At 38.7% G+C, this 11924-nt stretch overlaps 1 protein-coding gene across 2 annotated transcripts; it reads left to right on the top strand.

Annotated features, from left to right (window-relative positions):
* The first annotated feature begins 223 nt into the window (after window positions 1-223).
* On the top strand, window positions 224-10317 carry taf1b (TATA box binding protein (Tbp)-associated factor, RNA polymerase I, B). Of its 2 annotated transcripts, none has more exons than XM_044107147.1 (15): window positions 224-373; window positions 1420-1518; window positions 2213-2300; window positions 2411-2508; window positions 2586-2678; window positions 3311-3419; window positions 3540-3699; window positions 6424-6523; window positions 7016-7163; window positions 7242-7416; window positions 7499-7536; window positions 8095-8182; window positions 8267-8337; window positions 8852-9083; window positions 9354-10317. In XM_044107147.1, exons 1-15 carry the CDS (start codon window positions 356-358, stop codon window positions 9541-9543), a joined length of 1707 nt encoding a protein of 568 aa, XP_043963082.1. In that variant the 5' UTR covers window positions 224-355; the 3' UTR covers window positions 9544-10317. The 2 variants fall into 2 exon arrangements, with proteins under 2 accessions (XP_043963082.1, XP_043963083.1); XM_044107148.1 differs by having other exon boundaries at window positions 8098-8182.
* Window positions 10318-11924: the final 1607 nt, after the last annotated feature.

An 11924-nucleotide genomic window follows, 5' to 3' on the forward strand; every position in this document is an offset into this window, starting at 1 on the left:
CATTAAAATACAAAATTATAAAAGTAGACTTGTGTGTAAAATTTCTGGGAGGATAACTTTGTGAAAACGCCAAGGTTTTCACAAAATTTACACGTCTTAAGCGAACGTTTTTGTGCGTTCATTCAGTTTGATGGGTCCAGGATCATAAAAGTTCCAAAAGTTACGAAAGTCCAAATGTGACCAGTTGGGTGTTGTAGTTCGCGGATTAGACTGCTGGTGGCAGCAGTGCAGCTTCCAGCCTGAAAGAAAACAAAGAAGAAGAAATCCAAACTACACTTATACTCCACATGAGAGCGTCTGCGGGCATTAAAAGCTAAACAAATCAATACGTAACTGATACATTTGAACTTTCAACATGGATGTAGAGGATGCGGTAAGCGCTGATCAGTAATTGCATATTTTTGTGTGTAAATGTCACTCAGAAAATGGAAATGTTGGTGTTAGCTAGTTCATTTGCGCCAAACTCCGTTAGGAAAACTTGTTTTTTCCTATTATCTTCTGATTAACAAACTGATTTGCATCCTATGCAAATTTTATTTACTGATCCTGAATAGACAACATTTTATTTAATAATCGGTGGCATAGATTTTAACTATTCACTTTCAGCAAATTTAAAGAACATATCTGTTCAAATATTATGCTTTGACTATATCAACATACTGCTTAAAAATTATTGGCATAAAATTCTGAATTGTTTTCTATTAAACGTTTTCCAGTGGTTTCCCTTCAACGTTTATTTAGTTATTTTAAACTTTCTTTCGGTATGTTTTTGTTTTTAAGAGTTCAATTGATGTTAGCTAGTCGATTTGCATCAAACTCAATGAACAAAACCTGTTTTTTAATCATGTTTTCTGATGAACAAACTAACACGTGCTGGCATCCTTTTTAATAATCGGCAAATATAGTTTTTAACTGCTAATTTTCAGGTATCTGCAAAACTGTAAATATTGATACACATAGCTTGTTTTGATGAAGAATAAATTAGTTTGGTTCTTTATGTAGCTACTGTTACAAATCGTGGCCATAAAATAAGATGTGTTTTTTTATTACAAGTGTTCCACAGTCTTCCCATCATCCTTTTGATAATTAAAATAGTTTCAGCAGCTTTGAAATGTTTTAAACTAATTTTTTAATGACAATTTATTCATATAAAGAGCAAATTGTTCTTGAGATTTTAACCAGCTGATTTTATTTCAGCAAAATAAAATATTTATTTATAATATTAATTTTTTCTTTTAAAATAATAAATTAACTATTTACAGTTCACATGAGTAAGTAGAAACTGTTCTGTTTTGTTTGTTTGATTGACTTGTTGTTTTCTTGCTGGGCTTGTTTTTAATACATAAAAATCATATCTCAGGGTGAGACTCGGCCAGGTGTGTCACCTTTACCTGTCCCTCTGTGTTTCCTCTGGATCAGGACGAATACAAGGAGCCCTGCAATCAGTGTGCAGCTGTGGACTGGGGCATCTCAGACGAGGGTCGCTTCTACTGCAGGTCCTGCCACAATGTCATCGAGGTAACTCCCAAGCAAATCTTTACCTGACAGAGTTTGACTTCAATACAAACAGAGCAAAAATGGAGTACGTTTCAGAAACAAAGGAAAAAAAACCTCAGAAATGTGAAAAAACAAAGATATCACTTTTTCCAAAGTAAAAAAAATTAGCCTTTGTTGAAAATTTTTAACTTTTGAAACTGAAATTTCTGAGTTTTGGGACTGAGAAATTTTCCAGAAAATAAAACATAAATTTTTGAGTTTCAAAAGTGGAAAAAGACACTTTTGAAACTCAAACCCCAAAAGTTGAACATGTTTTTTTTGTTTGTTTGTTTTGTTCTTTTCTAGATGTTTTTAGATAAATCTAAAATTGTTAGTCTTCACTTTCTGAGTTTTTTTTTTCTAGAACATTTCTGGTTTTTTATAGCAAATTTTGGACTTTTCAAACTCACAGATTTTATTGTTTTATTTTTCCTGAAAATTTCTGATATCAATCTAAAAAACATTTGTTGTTTTTTGGCAGAAATTTGCTCTTCATTATCTTCCATCTACAATCGCTCTTCTACTCTTTCCTACATTTATTAGAACTGAGCTTGTGCTCACTGCAGTTCCACCAACCGTCCTGCAGGTGTCACTCTTGTGCCTTCAATGTGTCTCCCGTATAAATTGTGATATTTTTTGTTTGTTTGTTTTTGGTGTTTTATCCAAATGTCCTCAGAGAACCAGAGAGGTGGTGGACATGTCGTTCACTTGCAACTCCAACAGAATTTCCCGGATCTCCAGTCAATCCAGAATCAGGAAGACGGGTCAGTTTTAAACTTTTAACACCTGAATAATTAAATATCTAAACGCCTTTTGACTCTGTTTTCTGTAATGTTCATATTAGCAGATGTTGTAATAATTTGTTGTTCCTCAGAGCGCGGCTACGTCTGGATGCTGTGCGAAGGTTTCCAGTTCATCCTGCAGAACCAGGCCGACGCTCTCCTCAGACTGGGAGTCACTCCTCAGTTTAAGGTCCGCTCCCGTCATTCCCATTGATCCGTTATCAGCAGATAAAACCCGTTTTGTTAGTTTCATGTTTTTGGTTTCAGGACGACGTTCTGTGTCCGCTGTGGAGGCTTTATCTGCAGAAGAGCCAGCAGGGATACAACAAAAACCCAATCAGGAGTTTAAGGTTTAGACGGGTCAGTTTCCTTTTATTCATCACTGGTGTAGATTTTTATTTATTTATTTATTTTTCATTAAATTTAATTTATGTTTTCAGATTTCTGACATTTTTACCCATTTCATGTAATTGTAAACTTTCATCTACACTTTGATCATTTTTTAAACATTATTTTAAAGAAAATGATTCTTTCTTATTGATGTTCACTCTGGAAAGATTTTAATAGATTTTATTTCTGTAATTTTTAGTTCATGTCTTTGCATTAAATTTTCTTTCTGTGGTCATTTCTGATTATTTTAGTTTATTTACCCTTTTTTCAGTAATGCTTAAAATACTTTTTTATTTTTTTATTTTATTTTATTTTATTATTTTATTTTTTTATATTCCGAAGGAAAAAAACACAACTTTTTAAATATGAGTTGATCCTGTTATAATTTTGTTTTCACATTGTTCTAAATTTCCTGCTTTTAATAAAATTTTTCTACAGTTTTAACAAAGTTTCACTAAAGTCATTTTAGGTTTTTATAAAGTGTCAGGGCTAAAATTAAAATATAAACATTTTAATTATGATTTTACTTCTTAAACTATTTTTAGTCTTTGCAAAAATGTTGAAATGAGTGATAAATGAATTCCTCCATGTTTTCCCATCAGGCAGCGTTGGACTCGGACACGGACATGGACAGCGCCGTGGAATCGGTTCTGTCTGATAATTTCACCGACTCCGGGTCGGTTCTGTTCAGCTCCGCTGGCTCTAATGCAGGTACTAAAAAGAAACGTATAAACAATCAATCCTAGGGGTTAGGGGGTTAGGGTTACCCTTTGGCAATATTGTATTTCTTTAAACTGTTCCAATTGGTTGAAATGTTCCTTTGAACCTCAGAGAGCTCCAGCGATTGGCTGGGATCGGACTACAGCAGCGTCGGCACCTCATCGTCATGGAAACGGAGCCGCAGCCAGATGACCATGAAGACGACTCTGGCTCTGATCCACCTGGCTCTGGTCTGGAGCCGCGAAGCTCTGACGCTTAGCGACCTGCTCAGGTAGCAAAAACACGCCTGAACGGTGATGTTCAGTTTTTAAAAAATGTTTAAAACATTAAATATGATGGAGCATTAGAGCCGTTCTGGACGGGACAAAAAGTCCAGCAAGTTTCCACCAAACATGGACCGGCAAAAATTCACTAGAAAACATTTTTTAAAAATTGGGTTAATCTCAAAAATATTTTAGAAAAAGAACATGGAAATTTCTGAGTTTCCATAGTTGAAAATTTGTAAAAACCAAAACACAAATATTTTAGATTAATCTCAGAAAAATCATAGAACAAACATGGAGACTGTTGGGTTTCAATAGTTAAAATTTTCTTTAAAAAAACTCTTTCTGACAAAAAACAAGCGTATTTCTGAGTTTACCAGAATAATCTTGGAACTTTTTCATTTGAAAAGTTGAAGGTTTATTTTTAGATTAATCTCATAAATATTCTAGACAGAACCTTTAAAATAAGTTCCAACAGGAACAAAACCATGAGCAAAAACCATCTTTTGATTTTCAGTCATTTTCTAGAAAACTTGGATATTTTTGCTAAATAACAATGCATATTTAATTTAATTTTCATTTCATGTTTTTTTAATTCATTCAATAATAAACATAAGTGGTTTATTGAACTAATAGAAATCATAAAATTAAATTAAAATTTGCTATTCAAGTACTACAAACATATTTCAAATAAAATAAAGATCAACTAATTTAACACCATGTCGCTTCATCATAATAATTTTCAATTATCTTTTAAATGCAGAAAGAGATTAAGATTGTTTTATCTCACTATCGAGATTATTCCATAAACTGATGCCTTTAATTGAAATGCAGGTTTCCATTGTCACCGGAAATCTTTTCTAAATCCAAATTATTTAGAACAGGGGTTTTCAAAGTATGAAAGGGTGAGCCCCCCTTCAAGGAGCACAATGCCTGCTGCGCCCCCCCCCCCCCCCCCCGTGGAGGGGGGTGGATTTGTAAAAACTCCACCTTCAGCCCCGCTCTGGCCAAAACCAGTGATGGCATAGTTACTTTGAAAAAGTAACTTTAATCGGACTACTGATTACTCCTTGAAAAAGTAACTTAGTTAGATTAAAAGTAACTTTTTAGTTACTTTCACCAGCTGCTAACAACAACGCTCCGCCTCCTGTGAAAATCACATTGATCTTTGCCAAAACTTAATTGTAAGTTATTTTATAATGGTAACATCAACAATGTGTCTCCACTGATAAGGTTGAACTGAAGAGGAGATGGTACAAAAAACAGTACAAAAATAAAAAACATGAGTAATTTGTGTGGTCCACTGTTGTCTGGAAAACTCTAAGAAGGATTTTAAAGCCCCCCCCACCCCTCCCCCAGCCTCCAGATTCTGCGTTACGCCCCTGAGTTTGATGTCGCAGCACAGAGCTCCTCCTGCAGCTCCACAGCTCCGATGGCTGCGACACTTACCGTAATATTAATAATTATAACGGTGCTAACTTGCCATTATAACTATTGCCAACTACGGACACGTTTATTCGTGGCTGTTTTCACGTTTATTGCGCTGTTCATATTGGTCTCGATGTTTGCAGTTTTCTGGGCGCCTGGCTTCGATGTCATTGAGAGGTAATAAATTAAGTTGACATTAACAAAGACACAGCGGGACGGATCATCCTGGAAATGATGAACAGGGAGAGACTGAGTAAGACTCCCTTAATGACGGACAAATTCTGGGATTTATTATGAGTCTCTGCTTATTTCCAAGCCCAAATGAGAAACTTCACGTTCAAAAACGAGCCCAAAAAGGCGCAACCCGCCGCTCATTAAATTTGCAAGCGACTTTTAAAAGATGAAGCCCAAAGCCGCTTATAATAATCGGACTTGGCGACAGAAACTCAAAATAGTTCCAGTTTTTCCACCAACAAAACGCGCATCTCCCTCCATTGTTTACATTTCTGTTGCATAGAGACGTCGGTCACTCGACAAGACACGTAGAGGAAATACGATTAAATAACAAAAGAAGATAGTAACGCAAAAATGATTTTGATAAGTAACTGTAGTCTGACTACTGGATTTGAAATAGCAACGCGTTAGATTACTCGTTACAGAAAAAAGTGGTCCGACGTCAGTAACATTACTGACGTCACTGGCCAAAACATCCTCTAAGGGGGGGAAACATTTCCACTGATCCCCGCTCCACACGCGCACCCCACAGTACCAACTTTTTCCTAAATCCACAGAGTTGATTGTGTGCGTAAAAGACGTTTCTCTCACATCAGTAGACAGCAAGCAGATAGCTTTTCCGGTTTACTTTTTCCCTCGCACCGCGCCTCCCCTAAAGTGCTCTGGCGCCCCCCAGGGGAGGCGCGCCTCACACTTTGAAAACCGCCGATTTAGAACATTTCAGTTCCTTTTAAGTTGTATTTGTTTTCTCTCTTTACAAATCTGTATTGAATATTGTTTGGTCAAAGTTTTTTTCTGGGCTTTGTACATAAATTTTTAAACATTGTGCTCTAATTTAGCAGATTATAGTTTAATTTTGGGGAACGGAGTTCCTCAAGGCTGTGGATTCGGCCCATTATTTTACTGTTAGTTGAAGTTTAACCAGTGATTAAAGTTAACGGCTTCCAGTCAAAACAAAACAACATTTCTGTTCCCAGTTTTGTTTCTAACCCATCCTTATTCCCTAAGCTTTAGCTGCTTTAGTTTTAGCTGCTCCTAAGCATCCATTTGACCCCAGTCTGTGGTTTCAGGCTGGTTAAAGAAGGTCACGTCCCATATGTGACTGCATACGAGGAACTTCCTGAAGAGATGAAGCTGTGTGGTCCGGATGCTCTTCTTTTCCATGTTGAGGTTGGGCATTGAACTACTGGAGTTTTTCACTATGTTTGGCTCATGTTAGCATTAATATGTTAGCACTGTCCAAATTCTGATTTTAGCATGCTAATGATAACCTGTCCGGTTAATAATAATGATTTACAAATTGATAAAATGCACTGTCTTACTCGACATTTAGGCTTTTGAACTGGTTTTCCTTGGTTTTAGTCTGTGAGTTTAAGGAATAACTGGGTTTTACAACATTTAATTTCCCTTTAGGATTAATAAAGTATTTTTTAATTTGAATGTTTTTTGAATTCATAAACAAAATATTTGTGCTCTTGTGTAAACCGTAAGCATCTTAAAAATACTTTGATATTTCAGTCTGCTGAGGATCGGTTATTTGCAACCCCTGGATTTAAATTTTGGCCTTTTGAAAGTTAGAGAATCTCTGATCCAAACGTAGAGAAAAGGTTTTCTTTGTTTTTGACCCGTTTTGTCTGCTAAAGGTGGTTCTTGTTCCTGCAGAGGATCCCGTCTCACTGCTCAGTCCATAAAGAAGCGCAGGTTCTGGTCCAGTTCCTGCAGCTTCCTCCTTTTCCTCCGATCGTCCCAGAAGCATTGCTCCACCCGGCGCCGCTCAGCCTGCGCTACCTGACCGACGCTAACCTGCCCGGTAACCTGTTCGACCCAGTGGGTCCCACAGACTGGTACCGGGACCGCTAATGACCCCCCTGTCTGTTCTGGTCCTCAGACGAGCTGCACAGGTGGGTCTGCGTCCTGATGGACCGCGCAGGTATGGCGGATCAGGAGCGCCACACGTTGGACGGCGGGTCGCGTCCCGACCTGCCGCGGTACGACCTGCAGGCCGCCGCGCTCATCATCGTCACCATGAAGGTGATGTTTGGCCTGGACGATCACACCGAGTGGTAACTTGACACACCTGAGCTGTTGCCATGGAGACCTCGCAGTCTCTGCTCCACCTTTGTGACTTTGGTTTCTGTGTTTCAGGGATTTATCAAACAAGACTGGTTCCCATGACGACACAGGTTGGTCCTTCATGTTTCTGTTTTGTCTTAAAGGTTTTATTTATCTACCAGTTGGTCCGTCCATACGTCCGTCTGTCTGTTTACCTATCTATTCATACATCGTAACTCATCGTCCATCCGTCCCATTGACCGTCTGTCCATCTTATTGTTATCCCATTCCCATCATCTAATTTTTCATCCATTCATCTGTCCGTTCATCCATCTATTTCATTCATCTAATTGTCCTGACATCAATAGATCCAGATTATTGTCTGTCCAGTCCATTGTCCATCTGCTTGTCCTTCTGTTGATCTTTTTATTTCTCCATTCATCATTCTATCTGTCTTATTGTCCGTCCATCTATCTTTCTGCCTTCTCTCCTCTTCAGTCTTTTTTTCTGTCTCTGGTAAATATTGGAAAATAGGAGAAAATTCATCATTTCCACCTGAACAACAAGATGCTGATATATTGTGCATCCCCAATGCATTGGGTTGAGTTACAATGGTATGAAAATTAAGAGTTAAGCTGTTTTTTTTTTTGTTTTTTTTTGTGGTGTTCTGTATGATTGCTGGTTCACAGGAGACCTGTTCAGCTTCAGGAAGTGGTACAAACTGGTTCAAGCTGCTTTCATGAAAGCCCAGCAGAGGAGGAACCAGGACATCGCCAGGTGAGACATCAGGGCCTCCAACCTGAAGGGGTTTATGTGACTTCATTTGCTGATCAGCCAAACATTTCTGTCTTTTTTTCACAGGAAACAGTGGAAAGGACAGAAACTGTTCTTCACGGACAAGCGGGACAGACTTTTTATGACAAAGAAGAGAAGTAAGAAAATGAATGAGCATGAAAACAGTCAGAGTCTCTACACACACAGGGTGGGAATGTAGGATGATTGATCGGTCAAGCAGAAAACCTCTGATAGGTTGTCAGAGCTTGGAACACAGTAAGTCCCACTCTGGTGAGGGTTGGACTCCCCCAAGGTTACCGTTTGTCACCGATTCTCCTCAAAACCTGGACCGTCCGTTCTTCCTCTCTTCCGTCTACTGATCCTATCATCCTTCTGTTCAGTTGTCTGTCCTTTCACTCCACCTGTTCATACTTTCATACTTTCATCTGTTCATTCATCCCATTGTCTGTCAAAGTCCAGACCTACAACTTGCTGAAATAACTTTTGAGACAGCGGTGCAGAAAAAGATTGCCAACAAACCTGAGCCATCTCAGTTATAGCTTCATTACTACGAGCTGGAGACCAACCCGACTGAAGTCGGCTGAGTTTTAGGGACCAATCTGTCTGCAGGGATTTATTGGGATTGAGAAACACATGCTGTCGTTTCTTCAGGAATCTCAGAGAACGTCCAGATGTGTTTAAAGAGGCTGTCTTCTTGTCCGGAGGCCGGACAAGAAGACAGTGGTCCTTCCAGCTTCCAATTCTGCTGGGGCGACGAGTACGGATCGGACGGGCCCAGTCTGCACCACACCAAGTTGGAGAAAGTCGTCTCCCTGAGTAACGGATTCATGACTCCCTTGAACCTCAACTACCGGCATCCGCCACTGCGACCCTGCAACCCCCGGTGAGTCTGTGAACGCTCAGCCAGCGTCCCGTTAAGGAGGCGTCCCGTTAAGGAGGCGACCCGTTGAGGAGGCGTCCCGTTGAGGAGGCGTCCTGTTAACGAGGCGTCCCGTTAACGAGGCGTCCCGTCAACGAGGCGTCCCGTTAAGGAGGCGTCCCGTTAACGAGGCGTCCCGTTCAGGAGGCGTCCCGTTAAGGAGGCGTCCCGTTAACGAGACGTCCCGTCAACGAGGCGTCCCGTTATGAACCCAGACGTGTTTGTTCTCTGCAGGACGTGCGTCAGTCATTACCCCAGCATAGAGCCCACGCTGCCGCGCTCCTTCATCTGGCTGCTGCAGCTCTTCTCCTTCATGCTGGATGTGGAGGCCTGGTATCTGTTCGATGAGGTGCTAGAGGTGGAGAGACGCATCTTTGGCATCAAAACGCCACAGATCGGACAACAACTCGAGACCAGGAAATGACTCAGGACTGAGAAAACGAGCACAAATCAAACTGGAGATCCAGTACAGAAAGCTGAAGCTGAAGAAATAGAATAAACGTTTCATTTTGTTGCATAATAGAAATATTTTTTATCAACCTGACATATTCTACAAGAACTGATTAAGAAAAGTGGGAAAATGTTGAGAAATTTAATTTATCTGTTTATTTTCTTATCAGTATTTATATGTTACCGAGAATACTTGAATTACTTAACATTTAACAGAGCCCTGCTGACTGTAATGGTAGTTTTACTTATTTGTTTCGTCTGCTTTGTCTGGAAACAAAGAAACAGCGGAGAGCTGCAGTGGCAGAAGAATGGCCAGCAGGTGGAGACAAACTGCAGCAAAAACGAGCATTTCTCATTCTGGAAATCAGTTTTTCCGTTTCTCCTCTGCGGCCAGAATCAAACCAACCACTTCCTTTGATAGTTTACTTCCTCTGGACATAAATTGGCTTTTTTCTGTTTCTGTTGGTAAATACAGAAAAGTTCTCAAGCGGCAGACTCGTTCAGTTGGCCTGTGTCAGCGGCATGTTCTGCTGTTGCCATGGAGATATGAAAACAAGCAGCCTATTGGCCAATCGATTGGTGCTGCGTTCACTTACTGTAGGTTGAGACTTACAGTCACTTTCATTATGTAATGTTAAAGTAAACCAGATTTAAGTCTAAATCAGAAGTTTTCGTGGACTGTTGCTCCTTTTTAATACTCCGTCTTTTTCAGAAAAATATTTTTGGTTAAGTTTAATAAATTTAACATAAAAATTTGATTTTTTTTTAAAAAAGCAACAGACAATTTAAAACCAGAAACACAAAACAAACCCTTTGTTCTCTGAAATGTATGTTTACTTATAGCAAAAGGGAAGTGTTTTCTGTTTCAATTCAATTTAAAATATTTGTCCCAAATTTCAATTTGGGACAAATAAAACAAGTTTTAACCAAAAATCCACCAGACAAACTCAAACCTGCAGTTTCTGCTAAAGTTTCATAAGTTTTTTTACATTTTTTTTTTATTGAAAGAAACTGATTGGAAAAATATTTTGCCTGATTTTGGTACTTTTGTTATTCCTATGAATTATGATTTTGGTTCTTAAAATACCAAAATTCCCACTTTTCTTTCTATTTTGATCCATCTGATTATGTAATATTAATGATGGATAATTTGATCAGTTACTCAGTGGTTGAGTAGATTTTCTATCACAACTCCAGGACTGCAGGGCCGGGGGTCCGGTCTCCCTGAGGGCCGGAGGTCGGGTCTCCTTTAGATGTGTCTCTCCTTCAACACACCTGAGTCTAATAATGAGGTCGTTATCAGGACTCTGGAGAACCCGACTGCACTGAGGAGGAGATTCTGTGTTTGGATTCAGGTCGTTGGACCAGGGGACTCTAAGAGCTGCAGGACACTGGCCCTCCAGGACCAGGACTGCCCACCCCTGATCTACCCGCTAAAAGAGACTTCAGGTTTGTGGAGCAGAATTTGAAGAAGTTTTCCTCCCATTTTTCCATGCCTGGGGCAGAAACTTGTTTTAAGAAATAAAAACCAGGTCCAGGTTTCCTGATTTAGCAAAAAGTTTCCCCTCCTGCTGTCAGGCTCCTGATCTGAGCCATCTGGAAGACGTCCAGGTTTCCCACGCAGAGTTCCTGGAAAGCAAACTGGGCTTTCTGTTCCGAGGATTCAGGAGCGACCGCTGGATCCGAGTCGCTTCGGACTCGGACCCGAAGAGGAGGACGGTTTCTGCAGAAATAACTCAGCATGTAAACAAACTAATCACTTTAAGGAGTCAATTAGCACCATTAGTTTACATTTTTCTCAAACCGAATCCGTTTTTCTGCTTTCTGGAAACATTCATTAATGTTTCTAGAAATAAAACAGCAGCTTAAACATTAAAAAATAACATTTTAGAAAACAAAATAACTTTTCAATGTGTACAAGTTAAAAGAATTTTAATTATTGATTTTTTTAGAATAAATGACACTAAAATTAGCTGCTTATTGGATCCAAAGATAAAGTTCTAAAGATTTGTCAAAATTTCCATCATGAAAATGATCCAAACTGATTAATTTATTGGTTATTAATTAATAAACCAGGGTGGAAAAGAAGTATTTTAGCTGAAAAAACTGTTCTTATGTTGAAATTCAAAGCAATTTTATTGAATTTAATTAAAACTAAAAATCTTTTTTACCTTCATAAAACAACAAAAAATCTAAATAATTTTTAGGTTAAAGAAGAAAACTGTAACATTTTAAAAATGTTACTCATTTCTGTCAAATTGCTACAATTCATGAATGTAGAAGAATTTGCTTCTAATACAAAATTTATATTCATCTTAAATTATTTTTAAGATAAGATATGTGAATATCTAACAA

The sequence above is a fragment of the Gambusia affinis genome, linkage group LG22 (assembly GCF_019740435.1).
Source record: "Gambusia affinis linkage group LG22, SWU_Gaff_1.0, whole genome shotgun sequence".
In the NCBI taxonomy this organism is placed as follows: domain Eukaryota; kingdom Metazoa; phylum Chordata; class Actinopteri; order Cyprinodontiformes; family Poeciliidae; genus Gambusia; species Gambusia affinis.